Genomic DNA, 20,811 nt, shown 5'->3' with positions numbered 1-20,811 from the left:
TGTTAAATTTAGTTACAGTCTATATTTAACAGGCATCCTACATTCTAAACTTTCTTTTAAGCACTACCTATCTAATTTATATTTTAATTAATAAAAGATACCAAATATTTATTTCACTTTTCCCTACCTACAATATTCTATCCAACTTCTATCTCATAACATTAATACTTAGATACTTTTATATACAATCCATTTCGTGCTTCAACTCTTGGGAACTTCAAAATCTCATTTTTTCCAACTTCCTCCCATCTGCAAACCATTGAATAATTATTCATTTAGAGGGCACCATTTCTTCTAAATTGCTTGGATAGACTTACTTTAAGAGGCAATTATGGAAAAACAAGAAAAAAATAGAGGGACAATTCTGCAAACCTGTATCTTGTAACAAAGTAGTGAAGAAATATTGAAATCTGAACAATGCCCAATTCCTTTCCGGGACACAGCCTGCTTCCTCCTCCAAATATGAAACAATACTTATGATTTTCCAAGCTCTTGTCCTGCATATTTTTATTATATTCATTTTCAATTTTAACTATAAGGCTTATTTGAGTTGCTAGACTATATCGAATTAGGTCAGATTATTAACTTTAGCCAGATATAAATTCAAAATAGTCCAGTCAAGTCCAATACAATTTAATATCTTAAATAAGAAGTAGGTTTGTTAAAGGAAATAATAACTGGAGAAACTTACCAGCCATCTCCAAGGATCAAATGAAAAAGGTTGTGGATAAAGAAATGGGTCATAGTTGATCTCCCTTGTATACACATATATTTTCCATCCTTTTGGAAAAACAAATCCTGTTAAATTAATCAAATCAGATCCCATGTCAAGTTACTACTCGATATCGATCATCAAGTTTTTATATGTAAAATAACTCAAATTTAAATGATGATTTTGCAGAACAATACCATTCATTTCCAAATTTGCAGTTGTTTTTCTTAGCACCCCATTAACAACAGAAGCTAACCTTGATGTTTCCAAAATCACCTGCATCAAAACAAAAAAAATCAGAAAAAAAAAACATATTAAAAAAAAAAAAAAAAAGATACATATTCACACCCAACCCCCCCCCCCCCCCCCCCCCCCCCAAAAGAAAGCACAAGCTTAAACTGCTTACACAATGAGTAAAACTCATGGACTTCAAATCATCCCAATCAATATGATCCTCTGCTCCTTTCCTTCTTCTAATGGCCAAGTGCTCTTCCTAATTTGGGTCCAGAACGAACCGAGTTATTAAACAAGTCCTAAAAACATAACTTAATGATCGGCAATATATATAAAAAAAAAAAATGAAAAAAAAGGAAAAGAAAAACCTGACTCACTCTAAGTTCTTGAAGAGCTTTTGGATTGTCATGAAGATACTTAATTGCCATCATTGAAGTAGTTGACACAGTTTCATAACCAGCAAACAGAATTGTGATCATCTGGTCAATTATTTCTTCATCAGTAAGACTGAATTTGGACTTTTCATCCTTTAGAATCTGATCAAGCATGTCCTTATTATGGGTTATTGAACCTCTTCTCTCCTCCATAATCTGTCTCAAAATTTTCTCTATCTCTTTCCTTCCCTATAAAAGTTTTCCCATTACAAACCGCTTAAGAAAATTCCAAAATCAGAATGCCAATGAATATGAATTTTATTTATCTATATAAATATATACCTGTAATCCCTGATAGTAATTTGTGCCAGGAATGTTTATAGGCAATGAAAAAGTTCCTAGTAAAAGCTTATCAAACTCTGGTTTTAAAGCCTCATAGATTCTATCTGATTCACTTTCCACAATCTGCTTGAAGGATGTCAAGAATGTCATCTGAAATAAACCAATGGAAAAAAGATTTACACTCTTGGTATTATGATATGAATATAATATTTTATTTCAATTTATTATTTTGAAGATGCTCATGGATTTTTTTTTTTTGGGTTATATATATATATATATATATGTAGACCTTATTAGTTTTTTCTTGAATGTCAATGGTTTCGCCATCCCAGTCAAGGAGAAAAGAACTCATAAACTTGTTGATTTTAGATAAAAGCTGGTCTTTAATGGCAGGAGGACCAACAAGGGATAACAATGAGCCTCTAATATGTTTGTGAGCAGAACCATGCAAAGCACCAATGTTGAATTTGCCTAACATTTCAAGCATAGACTGTGGATAACCAGGAACAAGTCCTTTTCCTTCATTCAGAAGTATAAATCTGTTTAGCTCTGGATCCATTGAAACTATTGTAGGACACCCCAGTATATGTGATTTGAACACATTCCCATATCTGCCAACAAAAACAATTTAAACATCTAGGCCATGAGTAAAAGTTGCAAATCACAGTATTAGAATACAGAGTGATACACAGGGAAACTATTTTGAACCTTTTTTTTAAATTTTTTATTTTATTTTATTTATTTTTATTTTTCTCATTTTATTTTGAATAATATGTGCGTCTACAAACATAAATAATAGTAAACAGTTTCTATAATCTTTAGGTGAAAGAGACAGTATTGTTTGGCAATGCAATATCTAAGAAGACAGACTTTGTTGCAGTATTTGAAGCAAGCTAGGGGACCCCATCTGAATTCAGCCACAAAAACGCTGCTTATAAGAACGTGCTTGAATAGGGCTGACTAAAAATAATGGACAAATTTTTCATCGTTAAAATGTTCACCACAGTTTTAACTGAAAAAGTTAAATGTCTACAGAGTACAAACTATGGTAAAAAGAAAAAATGAGAAAGAAAAAAAGGACTTAAACTTGAGTAAAAAAGGGCTTGAACTATGGAAATGCTTGTATATATTGACATAAACCCAGTAAAGTGAAAATCATTCTAACCATCGAATTTTCCTCTCTAAATGCATAGACATAAACTCAGCAACTTCTGTATAAAGATTAGAACAAAAGCATTAAAAAAAAAAAAAAAAAAAAAAAAAGGAGGAAAAGATAAGGTTAAAAAAATTAAAAATGACAAAGAAATGGTCACCTTGCTTTCTGGTTCTTCATGAAATCTGGTCCAAATTTAAGAAACTCTGTTGTCTCACCAAAAACTGGCCATCCCATTGTCCCTGGAGGCAAGCCTTTTCTATGGAATCTTATCTCATTCCATTTCAACAAAGCAAAACAGACAAACATTAGCAAAGAAAACCCAAAAACCAGAACCAAGACTGCCATTGATATCTCTTCAGAGCTCTGATCAGGTGGCGCTTTTTTTTGTTGGTCAGAGTCTCAGTGGTGTCTCTCTGTATGGGTCTGAGAAGGGCTGGTACAAAGTAGACAGAGTGGGGAAAAGAAGCCTGCTAAATAGGCCAAAACCATGTACCCACCTTGGGACCCTAAAGTCCATACATACATATATATATATATATATATATATATATATATGTATAGAAGGAAGATTAAATTAATCATGCAAAAGAACCTGCTTTTTAATTTATGAAGAATGTGAAAGAAACAGTAATTGCTAGCAAAATCTAGTCTCTAAGATTTTGATGTCAGAATCAATTTCTTAAGGCTTCTTTGAGAATTTGCATGATTGTTTTGTATATTAATGCAATACATATACATCAAATTGTATCATAAGTTTTAAAGAAATGACGCATGATAATGACATGTGGTGAGATTCATGGGATGTAGACATATTTTACAGATGTAATTATAAATTCTAAAGATATATGTATACATATTTTTTACGAAAACTTGTAGCAGGTAGTAAACTAGGTTTTATTTTTTAAAAATAATAATTAAAAAAAAAATGTTTTCATCGATAAATATATATATATATACAGTCCGTCTATGGTGCGGACGATCCTTATGCAGACCACAGTATTGATGACGATTTTTCATAGTATTGGTGACGATTTTCTAAGAAACCGTCGTTAATACTATGAAAAATCGTCACTAATATTGCGATCCTCATACAGACCGTCCTCACCATAGAATTTCCGTATATATATATATATATATATATATACTTGTGGAATATTAGAAATATTTTTCATGTCATGGATATACATACTTTATTACTAACTTTACCTCTTCTTTATTATTTCTCTTTCATACCATGTGTTTTGGACATCATACACTAAAGAAAAGAAAAGGGAAAGGAAATTGAACTCTTGAAATAATTTCAAACATAATATTTATCAAATATCAACCTTGATGTTGTCCATATTTTTACACACTGTGTTTCCTTTTTTTTTTTTTTGGGTGAATTATATGTTTCTTTTCTAGATAGTATTCTCCGAACCAAACAATAAAAACTAAATTCCTTTATGTTTTTCTTATTCCTCAAAGATTCCAACCCGAAAGATGGCTCCTAAGGAAATTTCTTCAGAAAAAACAGCAGTTTCAGCCTGAAAATGGCAATTGGTTGATTTCATTTCATTCATTTTTCTCAAATATTTTGGTTTTGCTTATGACTCTGAGATACTCAACCTTGTGAGAAAGGTTGGCAACTTGGCACATGGGCAACATCTCATTGACTGTCAAACAAAAGGAATTTCAATTTCTCAGGACTGATTTTTTTGCACATATCTCAGCGTTCCCATTGAGACAAAGTACTAGCAGATGGATTTTTGATACCATAGTAAAGTCAAAAGTTTCTGAATATTTGCTGGCATGTGTGAGAGATACAGAGGACCATTAGCTTCAGGCTTTAACTCCAAGGCCCAAATCAAAGGCCACTTATATGTTCCAACTTGATCCGGGTGTTAGAAATTAATTTAGACCCTTAACTGCAAATTAAAAAGACTAACAAATATTAAATTTAAAAATCATTGAGTTAAAGAGATAAATAGGGTGTAAAGGAGAGGGATTACTTTTGGAGCAATCATCACTATACATTGACTTTTGGAGTCTGCATTATCTGACATCATAACCAGATCAAGTCAGCTTTCTAAGAAAATCATCACAAAATTTTCCAACTATGAAAAGCTGAGGAAGCAAACTGGCAAATGCATTAAATTTATTCACCTATTCATACTTTTGTTGGATTTGGGATTTACATCTTACTCCAAAATCATTTTTTAATGCCACTTGTTTTATAGAGCAAATAATTTTTCTGAAAGAAAATATTTTGAGAAAACATGTGTGAATTAAGTATACCATATCGCGAATAAAAAGAAACATTATAGAATTAGTATTGGACTTTTGGGTTTTTCTGATCATGTATAAAAAAGGTTACAAAATAACGTCAACTTCTGGTCTCTGTGATGGCAATTTGCCATTGTTTTTTTTAATAATGATTTCGAGTTAAAAAAGCAGTTTTTCTGGTGCCAATAAATAATCATAGTCAAAAATAGAAAAAAACCTTTTTTCCGGTTTGAGAAGCAAAAAGTAAAAACTGAAATGGGAAGTACTGCTTACTAAGAGAAGCAGAACCATTATAACTTTTTTTTTTTTTTTTTTTAAATTTTCCATGGAAGAATGATATGAATGATTGATGTTTAGCTTGAATAGAATTTCACAGAGACAGGAAACAACTATGTGGGGAAGAGAGAGTTGTATACTACATGCTCTAACTGGTGTATGTCAGAGAGTCCCCACGTGCAACTGTTTTCATTCCCCAATTGATTTTGATTGATATCAATTTTTTTCCTAATGCCCTCTCCATCAAGATTCTTCTCTCAACTCATTGCCTCTCAGTTCTTTTTGTCTATCTTTTTCCCTTCAGCTTTTTCTGAGCCAACCATGGAGTTTTGTTGCTCAATCAAATCTGTACCATTAAGTCTCATTAAAAAACCAAACTAATACCCTTAAATGACCATTATTGTACCCAAAAGAAAATTAATTTAAAGTTGATGGGGCAAAAAAGAAGGTTTAAAAGTTCGGTTGTTGCAGGCAAATTTAAGTCCAATACCTCTTTGTTCCTATGATCTAAAGAAAGGGTAGCTTTCAAATTCATCACCTTCAAAAAGCTCTGTAGTTTCATCCCAGTTGGGGGGGCCTGTCAAAAATCAAAGAATGTGGCCAAAAAGGAGTTATCACATCCTTCAGAATATGTTTTTATTCGCCAGCCCGAGAAAATCTTGGATATAATGGTTACAAAATGTCAGTGGTGCAATGATCAGTTATCACTTGCTATGTAAATTCAACAAGTAATAAATATGTACAGTATAAATGAAACTATACATGCCTATTTAGTTAGGAATTTTCCCTCTAACCCTAAACTAAGAGAAGTTAGTTACATGATTTTGTTTTGCCCTTTTGTGCGTGTGTTCCCTTTTTTTAATTTTCTTTTAATTTTTTTTACCTTTTAATTAATTTGATTCATTATATCCTCTATGTTAATGAGAAAAAGTTATAAACACCCTACCAATCACCAATATTTATTCTCCTTTGGATAGTTTAGATCTATATGTATAATGACAGTCCAAATAATAATACCATATAACAAGTAACAGGATTCTTCCATGTAGCTTGTCTCAATTTATTGTCAAATTACTCTTTGTCACTTGTGAAGTTCAGCTTTAAAGTTAAGATTAATGGTCTATGATGATAAGACAGAAGATTAAAGAAATAATCAGAAAGTGAATTTTTATTTATTAAAAGGTGAGTAAAATTGTTGTTCAAACTACTTTCTCTTCTTTGTCCTTCATTTTTGTGTACAATTAACCATCAAAAAATGAAATAAACTCAAGAATTTCTCTGATCTCCTTCTGCTAATCCAAACATAGTGGTTAAGATCTTTCAAAAACCAGTTTTGCAGATTATGTTGCTTCCTCCAAAAGTATTTCATTCCCATCCCAAAACCACAAAGCCAAAACTCAATCCCAATGAGGACAAGCAATCATGAGTACTGTGCATATTTTTCAATTTCTCTGATCACCTTCTCCTAATCCAAACTACAACTAAAAGGGCAACTACAGAAAGATGGAATTTTTTTCTTTCTTTTTTCCATTTAATAATCATGAGAGTACTGTGCATAGTTTTCAAGTTCACATCAGGATCCTAACTACATATCTTGGAAGCACGTCTATGGCCCTCTTGATCAAAATAATGAACTATGAAGAAAAGTGAAAGGAATCGTATGCAGCCCCCACAAAATCAAGCATTAAAGTATTAGGAAATGAAAACAAACTGAGGAAAGCATAAAGTAAAAACCACTTCTGCAAGCTGCATGAAAATAATAATAATAATAAAGTACCTTCCAATTAGACTATCTTTTATATATATACATATAATTAATGTTTAAATGGTAATCATTATTCTATAATCTCATATTTCATTAAATTTTTGGTCCCCTGAATAAAACTTTAATTATCTATCTAACCCAAGTTGTGAAAAATATAACAAAATCCATTTCTCAAATTGATCATTCTCAAACATGGATTCTAAGATATCATGCTCGGCTCCACGATCTTCAAGCTAATGCCCCCCACCCCATGTGTCAAGGTCCTTCACATTTGTTTTGGTCCTTTGTTTTCCATCGGTCTATATTATTTATTTCTGCTACCATTTTTTTAATTAAAAAAAAAATAAAATAAACAATCATGCAAATTCTCACAGTAGGTATAGTCTCATGCTACATAAATAATATAACCAAAAACTCCATGTGACCATGTGGGCGTGGTTTGGAACAGTGGGGTTGGAACAATCTTGGCTGTAATCTGATCGGTTTTTCAATCGTTTATATATACGGGCTAGCTAGATTCTTTGTCCTAGACAATTCAATAAAAAAAGTACAATTTTAATGAAGAAATGTTGATAATTTATGCAGATGATCATACTATTCTTGTATGATAAGAAAGGTTGAAAGCTTATTGGATGGAATTAAGCAAGAAATTTATTTACTAATTCGTGAATTTTTTGCCTATTGGATATCCGAGTGACAACAATATATTAAAATACTATCTTCAGGGCATTTGCAGTCTGCAAGACTATCTAATCATCAAGTCAGTATTTTAATTTCTTGTTTTATAAGTTATTTCTGTATTGTTCGTCAACTTTGATTTTGTTGTGTTTCTATAAAATTTGTTTTTGTGTTACTGATTGTCTGTGTATTCCTAACAATATTCTTGTTGTGGTCACTGGGTTCTCACAGATTTTCTTAGTCACTAAATTATGTTTATGCATGAGAGAAAGGTAATTGCTAATTCTAATTCCCACAGTGAGATTGCTATTAGTACGTGATGTATAATGGATGTCTCCTAATTCACCAACTCACATGATTTTTAATATTAATCGGCACTTTTTTGATTACCAAGTGGAAAAACTGCAAGACATAATAAAAAAATTTTAACAGAAATTTTTGGCGTTGTTTAGAAAACATTTTCTTCTGATTCTTTTGACATTGTTTAGAAAAAAACATTTTCTTCTAATTGATCTGTTTTCGTTCTGAATTAAAAACTTCCTTTGTAGAAGCTGATGTATAGAATATTAATGTTTATATGAAAAACATATGTTCTTTTTTGATGAATTTGAGCTCTTTATAATCATTCACAAGCTTTCGATCTTATAAAGTCGGTGATACCATTATCTTTCCAATAATGAAGAACAATTGGACTGATAAATGCACCAACATGCAGACAACTAAAGAAAGAAAATCAATAAATAAATTAAAAGGTATATGCTGGAAAGTAGTGCATTTAGCTTGAGTTTATATTATTTTGGCACTTTTGGAATGTGAATTAAATAAAATAATCCCATTTTCTTTTTTATTGTTAGGCTTGTAAGAGAGATTTCATGCTTTATTAAAAGGCAAAAGCCACTTATTGGCTCACTTGAACAATAAGATTATATCTCCTAGTAACATGAAAATTAGTGATGAAACCCTTTGACAAACCTTCATATCCGCATACTTTATTTCCACCATCTAGTTAACCCAGATTGGAAGTTACATTTTCCATCACTTTCCGATAAACCAAACATACTTTGGTTGTCTAAGGAGTGCATATTTGTGATGTTGATCCGGGCTGCAAAAAAAAGAATAAAAGAAAGGGAATCATTAGAATTCTCATACAGATGGATAATAGTTTAAATTGATAGCCTAAGACTATTGATATATAATCTTACCACACAGGCACGTAAATCACCACAGTTACACAACAGCTTCCCATTCAATCTGTCTACAGCTTGAAATGCTCCTCCTCCATCACTTCTCTGTATATTTATAAAGGAAAAACCATTATGTGGAAAAGCAGAAACATTATAGTGCTGAAGAATTGTCAACAAAGAGCAAAATCCATTTTTGTTTTTCCCTTGGAAAGTACACAATCTTTACCTTGTAGTAATCGACAGCAACAAAGTTCGACCATCGATTACCAGAAGCATTATAACATGTATCAAGCATGTCAATGAGGTCTTGTGAATTATCCATACATGACATTTGCTTGATTGGAACACTCCTAAAGTAGTTTACCAGAACCAAAGATTTAGTTTTGTCATTGAGTGATGCTGACTCCCCACGGTTAAAACAGCTCCCCGAATGCATTCCATCATTTCCATCTGCAAATTTTCTGAAAATATGAATCAAAACAGAACCATTTTCACAAAAAAATGGCGTACCTTGAACATGAAAAGATCTATGCTGAGTTTCTTCTTATGCTGATGGCTACTTACATTGATTCTCAACCATGTAGTTCCATTGATAAGCTATGCCTTCACTTTCTTGTTTCTGTCTCTTTGAAGTGAAGACAATAAGCCTATGATTATTAGCAACCATGTCTTTGACTAACGGCCAATCCTGACCGTTTTGAGGCATATTTGAAACAGGAAACCAGTATTTCATCAAACCAGAATCATTGAAAACTTTTGTTAATCCATTTGGGGTTTCCACATAGTCTTCTAAAATTAGTGTCACAATTTCTGATGGATTTGCTGATAAGAAAGCCCCTACTTCCTTCAAAGTACCTATAGCTGGTTCCTAAAAAGATCGAAATTAAGGATGATGTTAAGGTTATGCAACCAGTATAACACTAACTATTCAGGATTATGAATATAGGAATTACTCACATATGCTGTGTAGTCATGGCATTTTCCTTTAAATGAATGGCACAGCCATATGTCTCCTTTGAAGTCATATGTGTCCAACATTAAGGCGCGAACACCATTCTATGACAAAGTAGTAAGAGTTATATAAAATTTAAGCAGTTTGTAGCTAACTAAACTTCCAACCACCCTTAGACCCCAATAGTTGAAAGAAAAATAGTCTTACATTTAGTTGTTGTGTTATGTTGTCATCTTGACATGGAAAAGTAATTCGAGGAACTCCTGTATGAGAGGGTTCTCCACTAATGGCAAAAGAATTATGGGTGGTCAAAAATGCATATTTGTTGAAAGGCAAAGAATTGTTCTGTAGCAAAAGTTGTACAACTCAACATCAGATTCTCAGCTGGCAAGTAAAATGTTAAAAATAATTGTTCAGAGTTCTTAATTCCTATATTAAGTTAGACTAGTGATAAGAATTTTTCACAAACATTGTATACATGTGATTTTAGCATCAGATTTAGTGACGAAATGCTAGAGGACCCAAGTACTCAAAAAGTCAACTTTGTCAGGACCTAGTGTTCAGTCCGTATAAATTATATGTGAGCCAATTTTTATTTTTATTATTATTACTATTATTATTATTATTATTATTATTATTATTATTATTATTATTTTTTGCTGTCCTGTTGGCCCTTACACAATAACTCGAACCTACTATCTTTTAGCATGGAAAGTGGCTCTCGACCAACAGATTGGATTTTAAAGTTGAATTTCCACTCATTCTATGTAGCTTCAACATTTCATACATAAAAAAAAACTAACACATAAATCAAATGAAACCAATACTACGGTATTTAGTCTCAACATCACTCTGCTTTTTTTATTTTTTTTTTATTTTAAATTTTTGGTTAGGGATGGATTTTAATACAGACCAACATAGATTAGAAGATGAAAGAGGTTATTTATAGAGTTTCCAATGGTAGAAAAAAAGAAGTATATAATAATACCAGAAGCTTGAATTGGTCAGTGATGGTTGATCTTGCACATCTTGAACCCTGAAATTCCACACCACAAGAAAAACAGTATAGCCCAGCTGCACAATCTCCATCAGAAGAGCATGTCTCTCCTAGCTGTTCCAACAAACAGTATACAATCAAACATAACTTGAATAAAACTTCATTTTTTTTAGATTTTATATTTTAAAAATCATCAAATTCAAAACCCTGCAGACAAAAATTCAACCAGTTCATTACACTAGTCTTCAAAATAGCGAATGAAAAGGGTATTAAAAAGACCTTGCATTGTCCATCAGAGCAAGCCGATGTAGTAGTAGTAGTAGTAGTAGTTTTAACACTAACAAGGAAAAATGAAACTATGAAAAATGACAATGGAGCTTTTTGAAAAAGAACCATTGCCATTGGAATGAAGTTGAAGGAAAGACAAAACGTTTGGACTTTGGAATGTTTTAAGGATTTTATGCAAGAGAAAATGTAACAGCTAAAACGTTGAAACTTTAATGAATCATCCAAATCTGGCCTTCTTGATATGGTAATTTATTAATCAGCGTGGTCATCGTTTATAAAGTAAATTAAAAAAAAAAAAAAAAAAAAAAAAACTAATGGGCTCAAAATGGTATAAGAGAAAATCATGATGCCAAGGGCACGTTACCTTTTTTTGCTGATTAATTTTGTTACAGAAAAAAGATGACTATGTATTGTTCATCATTGTAAGCCAATATGGTAAAATACAAAAAAAGAAAAAAACATTGCAAAACATGGAAACACCTTTTACTCTGCTTCCTGAATAACAGGCATGTGAGGCTTCCTTTTCTTTTTCCTTTTTTTTTTCTTCTCTCTTTTTTATTTATTTATAAATAATAAAAATAAAAATAAAAAAGTAAATATATCAGATTAAACTTCCAAATTAAGCTTTGATCACAATATTGGCAAAATAAAATATATTTTTTGGCACAAAATCTTTTGATTGGGATTTTGAGAATCCAAAGAAACAGGCTTCTTTTCTTTTTCTTTTTTTTTTTTCCCAAAATAGAAAAAGAAATTGAGAGACCACTTGGAGTTTCTCTTCCTGTTCATTGGTATCGTGCATTTTCAATCAAATCCAAAAGCAAACTCACATACATAAATAATTTCCCTTCTATGAGATACTTAATTTAACCTAACAACGATCCTGAATTTAATGCCTTCAATTTCAAATAAAAACTAGTAAAGCTAAAGAAAGACGACAATCATGCCCAAGCTGGCTAGATTGAAAGTGCCTATAAAAAAAATATTATGCATTACTATGGTTTGTTTTATTCATAGGATATTATTTATTTATTTATTTATTTATTTATTTTAGTTTTAAAAATTACAAAGGACCAACCATAAAAGAGATCATTAATTACAAAAATTAAAAATATCAATTTTCTTCAATTATATTCCCATTTTTTTTTAAAAAGAAATATCTATCTAATATTTAGAATATTTTTTTTTGTATGTTGTATTCCCAAATTTTATGCCCTATAAAAACTTTCCCTTAAAAAATCATTTTTAAATTAAAATATATATTATAACTAATTAATAATTATCATGGTTGCCCAGAATTATGCAGCACACCAAAGGTAATAATTTTACGCCAACTTTGGTGTAATATTTAGTTTCATCATCTCAAAGTTTGAGTGATATTGGCACCTGATCAACATTACTAATTAATACTTATTAGGCGCAAAAATCCAGAGGCTAATAACTCACAAATGTATATCACACTAGCTTTAGTGTGACGCATAATTTCATATTATTAAATTGTCATACCAATTTTGGTGCGAATTGTCATAAGTTTTGTTAAAAATTTCTTACAATTTTTTAGCTGAATCCGATTATTACTTGGTGTAAAGAAATTGTTAAGCTCTTTTGGAAAAAATTCAAAACTTAAGGAGAGTTTTAATAGATTGAACGCTTTTATAGTAAATGATTTACAAAAACTTGTAAAGCAGAGGATAAGAAAGGCGACAATCATGCCTGAAGAGGTAACTGCAGGGATGGACCTAGGAAAGTTTTTCAAAGGTACCACTATATAATAGTGTTTGATTGCTTTTTCTTGTTCTCTTTTTTTTTTTTTTTTTTGAAACATTTTTTTTTAAAATTTATAGTTTGGAAAGAGAAACATCTAAACATCTTTTGTTATATCATACTCTAATTAATAATAATATTCACTAATTTATAAAAACTAAAAAAAAAAAATTGAAAGCTTCACTAAACTAGGTTGGATTAAATATTCTGTTTCATTTTTATTCAAAAATTTTGAGAGAAAAATATAATTTTTGAATGATTTTGACAAATTTGATTTTCCTTTCATACTAAATTTATTCCAAGTTTATAAAACAAAATAAACATAATAAACATTTATAAAAAAGGTTAATTTTGACAGAAATTAATTAATTAAAGTAAATTAAATATTTTTATAAACAAAAAGTTAACCAGAAGAAATATATAATTAAATTCATTAATTTGGCAACTCAATTTTTTTGTAATTAAAACAGAAAGTTGGTAGATAAATAAGCATTATGATATTAATATTTTGGTTTTAATTTCATATTTTTTTTGTTATTAATGACAAATGATATATTTAATATGTTGGTTAAGTGATGATTATTTGGCTAAAAAAATTATATATATTAAGATTACATTTACTTCAAAATATCATTTCGATTATACTAAATTAAATAGTTATTATTGCAAAAAAAATAGTATATTAAACTAAGAAAATACTAAAACAGAAAACAAAAAGATTAAAAAAAAAAAGAAGAAGAAGTTAATATATAGGAGAGTTGACAAGTGGCACAATTGGATTTTGAAGGTTAAATTATTTAAAAATAATAATTTAAAAGTATAAAAAATTAGGTTAATTACAATGCACCCCCCTCTGGTTTTTCTTAATTACAAAAAATACCCTGATGTATGTTGTAATTACAAATCAATCCCTGAGATTATCACATTGACGTTAAAATTAACAAAGGAGGGGTATAATAGTCATTTAACAACTATTCTAAAAAATAAATTTAAAAATAAAATATAAAAAATATAAAAAAGATTTTTTCCATTGTTTTTAGGTTTCACCTCATTGAGCCAGATTCACCTTTATACTCGACAGGGGTTTTCACCTTCATTCCTGACAGGGGTCTGGAATCTCATTTCTTCGACGGACGAATCTCGAGCAAATCTCAGTTCTTGGAGTCCAGGTTCTACTCTCTTCTCTTCTCTTCCTCCGCTTCTCTCTCTCTCTCTCTCTCTCTCTCTCTAATCCATTTCTTTGGCTTTGTCATATTTTGATTTTCTTTACCCAACTACAAAGCAGAAAATTGGAACTGAAGGACAATAATCACAGAGAAAGAGAGAGAGAAAGAAGTAGAAGAAGACGATGGATTAGGTATGTGTTTGCTGTTTACGCTCAATTTACAAAAAAAAAAAAAAAAAAAAAAAAGAAAAGAAAGAAAACTTTACTGAGTTGAAAAAGGGTCTGATTGGTTGAAAACCCTTTTGAAACTGGATGTATCATGTTCTTTTCTTTTATGGGTTTGTATTAAATTATGAGTTTTCTTAATTTTTCTTTTCCATTAAAATGCAAAAGAAAGGAAAGTGAGTACTAAGTTTTGCCATTTGTGTTGAAAAAATATGGTATATTCCGATTATACATAACAATGAGACTTTTGGCACGTTACTATGCCTTCTCATTTCTGTGAGATGTGTGAGGCAATCAGCTCTTTCAATTTAGTTTCAATATAAACTTTTTCAGAAATGTGCCAAATTTAGTTTCAATAAATAACCCAAAAAGCATTAAATGTGCCAAATGCCATTTTTATTCTCTGTTTTCTGTTGCATTTTAATAGCTTTTGTTTTCTCTCTTTCTCTCTTTCAGGAGTTTTGATCTTCAAGGTTTTTATTTTGTTTTCTTAAAAGTGGGTTTTTGATCATCTCTGTCATTTGAAACTTACTGCTTACTGCATTATTATTTTTCTGGGGTTTTGTTTTTGTCCTTAATCTTTTGTGGTTGCATTTGGCCTATTTTTCTTTTATAAGAGTTTCTTGTTTCTATAAGTGTGGTTTTTGTTACTTATATGGGTTATGGGGATTTGATCATGGGTTTAAAGATATTTAGGAAAATGTTTGGCATTTAAGCTAAACAAAGTGTTCAATACTCAAGTTGCTGTACTATGAAGACATTGATACTAAGAGGGGGTGGATTTCTCTTTATTTGGACACCTTTTGATCTTGTTGTTTCATCTTCTACTCCTCCCCCACAAACAGAATCTCAGTCCCAACCCCAAACAAAAAGAAAACCTGAATTTGATAGTGATGAAGTGGAAATAAGTGAACGAGTGGCAAGGGGAAGACTCAAACAATGAGGATGGTCAATTTGGTAGTGATGAAGATGATGAAAGTACAGTTGTAAAACTGTCTAGGTTGATGAAGAGGAACCTGTATAAGCCTTTACCAGATGGAAAACATCATTTGCAAATAGGAAAAACTTTCGAGTGTGCTGCTGAGTTTAGAAAGGTCCTTATTGAGTATAGCATACAGGAGGGGTTTAATATTTATAGAGTGAAAAATGAGAAGAATAGGGTTACTTGTGAGTGTGCAGCTATGGGCTGTGGTTGGAGGGTTCATGCATCCCTCATGGCTGATAATATTACATTCCAAATAAAAACACTTCGGGAGGATCATTGTTGTACAATGCTGTCTAAGAATCCCATGGTCACTTGTGAGTGGCTTTCTAGAAAAATAGAGGATAAAGTTAGATGCAATCCTGGTATGAAAATTAAAGACCTGAAAAAGAAGTTAGAGAGATGATTGGAGTTCATGCTTTAAATGCTAAGCTGTATAGAGCAAAAAACAGGGTATTAGAAATGTTAGGTGGGGATCATGGAGCAAGTTACTCTAAGCTCCATGATTATGGAAATATTTTATTGTGCAAGAACCTGAATACTACGGTACAAGTCAAGTGCCATAGGAATTACATGTCAGGACCCGTCCAGAATTCCTTCCCCGGAACCCTAGACAGCCCTGATCCCAGGGAAACCCTACCGGACCCTCCAACGGAAAATCCGACAGAGCCTCCCCTAAGGGATTTACTTACCACAACTACCTGCACTGAAAACACACTTCTAAAAACATCCCCTTATTCCTCCCACAAACTACAAACTGATTCCACAAATTCTAGCACTTCTCAAAAACAACAACAGTCCAGTGTATAAATAAAACAGAAGTATCCCAATAGTATACAGAGCTTTAAGAAGTGCTAAACAACCGAAATACAACAAGGCTGAAAAGAAATAATACACTGAAATGAAAGAGTACAAGAAACTTCTCGAAACACAACAGCAGCGGAAAACTTGGTTCGCTCCGGAAGAACGCCTACCACCACTTGCACCTAAGGGAACGGAATTTAAGAGTGTGAGATGCTAATCATCTCCGTGAGTAACCCGAACTACTGAACACCTTTTTGTGATAATAAAAATAATAGTAATAGCAATTAAGGAATAGAACAAATACTAGCAATTAATAAATAAATAATAATTACTGTTGGAAAATAATAATTTCCCTCAAAACTCTCACCAATCGCTCCGTTTGAAATGTTCCCTTTTTAAAACCTTTTCGCAAAACCCAATGTGCATACCTCCCAAAAACCAAGGGATTAAATAATTTAACAAACAACAATTAAATAAATAAATACCCCAAATATAATAAAAATATAATAAGTTATAGTAAATCATTTTGAACACCTTTGGGGTTTAAAACACTATTTGCAATTTACACCGACAATTACACCTGACGCACCACACCATATACCGGTGATGCCCTCCGATACCCAGCGTCCCGAGCACCGACTGGTGGGGGGGTTAAAGAGAGAAACCTGCAGCGGTCACTTCGGCGTCCCGACAGTACCAACTGCTAAAAAAACCATCACCCGGCCAAGGAGGGGGGCGGCTGTGGCCAATAACAACTTGCCTGCCCACGGTCCAATGGCAACTCACGGGTGAAGTAAAAACCGTGCGCTAAACCAGATAATAACCGCGCACTACCACGTGTCCATACACCATACACCAGAACACCAATACTGTATGAGTGCGTCTAAAAATAAACATACGTAACCAACCGTACCGTTTTTCCAAAAAACACCGTGGGAAGTATACCAAAATTTCACAAAACACCATCCCACATATTTTATCCAATAACCCGGTACGAAACAGCGATAATCAACAAACCACAATTTTCCTCAAAATACGAGATGCAACCATAAAAATACCGCGGGCATAATTTATAAAATTTAACCAAATATTTTCATAAAATATTTAACCCAATTATGCCCGAGAAATCACATTTGAAACCACGTAAAATTAATACCGAAACATACCTTGCTCATGCATAACAAATAAATTAAATTAAACCGCATTAAAACCATAATTAAACCACACCACATGAGCATAATTTAAATACTAAATTAAATACCAATTAAATTTAATTAATTGCCCAAAATAATTTTTGAAGGTGGTCACTCACCTGGAGAGCGCAAATCAACTAAGATCCTCCTCGGGATCAACTCCGCCACTCGTGCGTGCACCTAAACAACCACAGTGCACAAACCAAAAATATTAATATTTTATTCGGGTAATTCCCAAATGGATACCCGGGGAGCGAACACCAAGCGACATCTAAGGGTTACGAGTTATATACCGACTCGAAACTCGCGTGATGAGGATCACGGATTCAGTCTTACTTTCCGGTGATCGAACCCGACGGGGTCGGAATCTCGCCGGAAAGCTTTTCGAGTTTCGGCTCCGCAATTCTCCCAAACCGTCGCGAATTGGCGGAAACGGAAGCCGGATTCGGATTTAGGAGATCGAACACTGCAGACTGGAGCTGGCCGGAATTTCGGGTACTCGTCGGAACAGTAATTTCCGGCGAGCCGCCGCGGTCACCGGCAACCGTCGCCGGCGGCGGCGCGTGCGGTGGCCGTTGGTGGTGAAATTTTGCAGACTTGTAGATCTTGAGGAGAGCAACCCAACGGGACCGGCGGTGAGCAAAACGGAGGTCGGACGGCGGAGAAATCACCGTTTGAAGATTTCCAACCCCTCGCCGGAAAACGCTCCGATCCCGGCGCATCGGTGGTCCGATGGCCGTGATTTTTGGTGGGTCGGCCGGACTTGAGGAGAGGATCAAGGGTGTACAGCGCGTGTACTGTAGATAGGCCGAAAATGGGTCGATTTGCGGTGGCCGGCGGTGGAGGGGTAAAACTCGCCGCCGAACTTCGGAGGTCCGATCCGGGCGCGTCCGGCGGCCGTTCGCCGTGAAACTTGGAGGTTTTGCGGGAAATGAGGAGGGCAAGCTTGCTGGCTGGCGCGTGCACAGTAACTCGGCCGGAACAGTGGAAAAACTCCGGTGGCCGGCGGTCTCTCTCTCTCTCTCTCTCTCTTTCTCTCTCTTCTGCGAGACTTTTAACAAATAAAAACCCTTGTGTGACACTGTTCATGCCACATGGACCAATCAGAAGCTGACACGTGGCATTTCACTGTTCACCGACCCAAAAACATTAAAATAATACGGTATCCGGTAAACTTCAAATGTCCATAACTTTTTAACCGGATGTCCATTTTGCGCGTGCCGCTAGTCTGTGAACTCGTATCGACGAGCACTTCACAACCATGCACGAGTCAAAGCTCTTTTCCCCATAAACAAAAAGTCAACTCCGGCACCCCTTGGTCAGTTTGGACCGCAACTTGTTTCGTCCATAACTTCCAAACCGTAGCTCCGTTTTTGACGTGCTACCAGTCTACGAACTCGGGGCATCGTGCACTTCGCCACGGTACGCTGGTCAACTCGAAATTCCCACCGAGTCAAAAAGTCAACTTTTGACCCACTTTGGTCAACGGTCAACGGTCAACCTTGGTCAACGTGCACGGATTCCGGTGCGATTTGGGACGGGGTGTTACATTACATATTTGAGAACCCTGTTTTTCAACGGTTCTTTTTGAGTTTTCTAGCATAAAAGGATGGCTTTTTAAAGGGCTATAGGCCATTTATTGGAGTAGATGATTGCCATCTCAAGGGGCAATTTGGTGGAGTGTTGTTGATTGCAGTAGGTGTGGATGCAAATAACAACATTTTCCTATTGGCTTTCTTTGTGTGTGAAGGGAAAAACTATGACAATCAGATTTGGTTTCTCAATTTGATAAGTGAGTACATAGGAGTCCATGAAACAAGAAGGATTTGTTTCATGTCTGATAGACAGAAGGGTTTGTTGAAGGCAATTAATGAGGTTTTCCCAAATGCCTTCAATTGGTATTGTGCAAGGCATATCTTTGCCAACCTCAAGTCTCATTTTCCTGGTGTTGAGGTCAGGAACTTGTTTTGGGCAGCATCTAGGTCAACAAATATTAAGGATTTTAATGTTGCAATGGAGGGTATCAAGGCGGTTAATTTGGATGCATATACTTGGTTGAAGGACATTCCAGTGGATAGTTGGAGCAAGCATGTATTTGGGATTGATATTAAAGTGGATCATGTAACTAACAACCTTACAGAATCATTTAATAGTCAGGTTGATAGTATTAGGAACAAACCGATTCTGCAATTGGTTGAAAGCTTGAGGAGAAAAGTAATGAAAAAGTTTAGCAAAAGAGAACAAAAAGCTAAGGACTGGCTGACAGATCTTCCTCCATTAGTTCAAGCTAAGGTCAACAAATTCCAAAAGGAAGGAAGGCACATTCGGGTTATTCATGCTGAAAATTCAGAGTTTGAGGTTTTGCATGAATCTGTTATAGGTGTTAATTACAATTTTTTTTTTTAAAATTATGTGAATTTTTCTTTCATTTTCTAATTATTTATCTGCTCTTGCAACCTGTGACAGTTTTGGTGGATTTCAACAAGGCCACATGTGACTGTGGAGTCCGGCAGATATATGGAATTCCCTGCAAACATGCCATGGCATGTATCACTCACTTGGGGGTCGGTCCTATTCCATATGTGGCTAGTTGCTTGTCAAAGGAACCATATATGTTGAACTATGCAGGGAAGATTCATCCGATACCTAATGAATTATCCTAGCCACAAATGGAAGGTGACAAAGTCCATTTCCCTGCAAAGAAAAGGAAGTCTAGCAGACCCAAATTTGCAAGGAGAAAGGAGTCCGATGAGCCAATCTCACATAAAAGATCATATGTTCTAAAGTGTGGGGTTTGCAAAGCCATGGGTCATAACAAGAGGACATGCCCAAAGGTTCCTTTACATGCAAAGAATAAGAAACAATTAGATGTAAGAATTTCCTTATTTTTGGATAACTTTTTTTTTTAAGTTATATTTTTCATTACTTTGTACATTAATTACATTTTCTTTATTGATGAAAAGAAAATTCTGGTGTGTTTTTCCAAAGATTATTAATTTCTTTCCTTTGCTTCATTTAAGGGTACTGTTAGAGGTGAAGGAAGCCTTATAAATGCCCAGGTATAATATCTCTTCTCTTAAATTTATTTTTGGGAAATGAATGAAAATTTGATTTGATATTTTTTAGAAGTTGATTGTGTGTGTGTTTTTTACTTAGGAACATCTAATAGTTGATGCCCAGAAAAAAGAAGAAGTTGTGTGGTTTTGTTTTTTTTTTTTTTTTTTTGGTCAAGATGATAAATAAATTATGTTTTTGGCTTTGTGTATTAATTTTTGTCACTTTGTTTGATAAAAGGAACCTGCTAGAGTTGATGTTGCCTAAGGAACTTCACAGGTATCTATTGCTGCCCAGGGAAATGCACATGTATTTTTATATGTTGGAAATTATATTGTCTGCATTTTTTTGTTAAAGAACTATCTTGTATGCATATTTATATTCATTTTTGCTGTTTGTCT

At 33.5% G+C, this 20,811-nt stretch overlaps 3 protein-coding genes across 3 annotated transcripts; 1 reads left to right on the top strand and 2 right to left on the bottom strand.

Annotated features, from left to right (window-relative positions):
- Window positions 1-3,306, bottom strand: LOC107429039 (cytochrome P450 85A). The gene is made up of 9 exons (XM_048463000.2): window positions 2,976-3,306; window positions 1,952-2,273; window positions 1,663-1,812; window positions 1,324-1,569; window positions 1,119-1,205; window positions 910-988; window positions 692-798; window positions 373-497; window positions 1-249 (listed from the first exon to the last, which is right to left on the bottom strand). The coding sequence occupies exons 1-9, from the start codon at window positions 3,161-3,163 to the stop codon at window positions 162-164; spliced, it is 1,392 nt and encodes a 463-aa protein (XP_048318957.2). The 5' UTR covers window positions 3,164-3,306; the 3' UTR covers window positions 1-161.
- Window positions 3,307-8,871: 5,565 nt separating this feature from the next.
- Window positions 8,872-11,337, bottom strand: LOC107429038 (PI-PLC X domain-containing protein At5g67130). Its single transcript, XM_016039667.4, has 8 exons — window positions 11,215-11,337; window positions 10,927-11,049; window positions 10,146-10,283; window positions 9,944-10,042; window positions 9,551-9,854; window positions 9,213-9,436; window positions 9,005-9,091; window positions 8,872-8,904 (listed from the first exon to the last, which is right to left on the bottom strand). Exons 1-8 carry the CDS (start codon window positions 11,335-11,337, stop codon window positions 8,872-8,874), a joined length of 1,131 nt encoding a protein of 376 aa, XP_015895153.3.
- A 4,044-nt stretch (window positions 11,338-15,381) lies between these two features.
- Window positions 15,382-20,019, top strand: LOC132800145 (uncharacterized). Its single transcript, XM_060813153.1, has 3 exons — window positions 15,382-15,708; window positions 18,965-19,736; window positions 19,823-20,019. The coding sequence occupies exons 1-3, from the start codon at window positions 15,382-15,384 to the stop codon at window positions 20,017-20,019; spliced, it is 1,296 nt and encodes a 431-aa protein (XP_060669136.1).
- The last annotated feature ends 792 nt before the right edge of the window (window positions 20,020-20,811 follow it).

This window comes from Ziziphus jujuba, chromosome 12 (assembly GCF_031755915.1).
Source record: "Ziziphus jujuba cultivar Dongzao chromosome 12, ASM3175591v1".
Taxonomy (NCBI): Eukaryota; Viridiplantae; Streptophyta; class Magnoliopsida; order Rosales; family Rhamnaceae; genus Ziziphus; species Ziziphus jujuba.
This window is presented reverse-complemented; position numbering and strand designations above follow the sequence as displayed.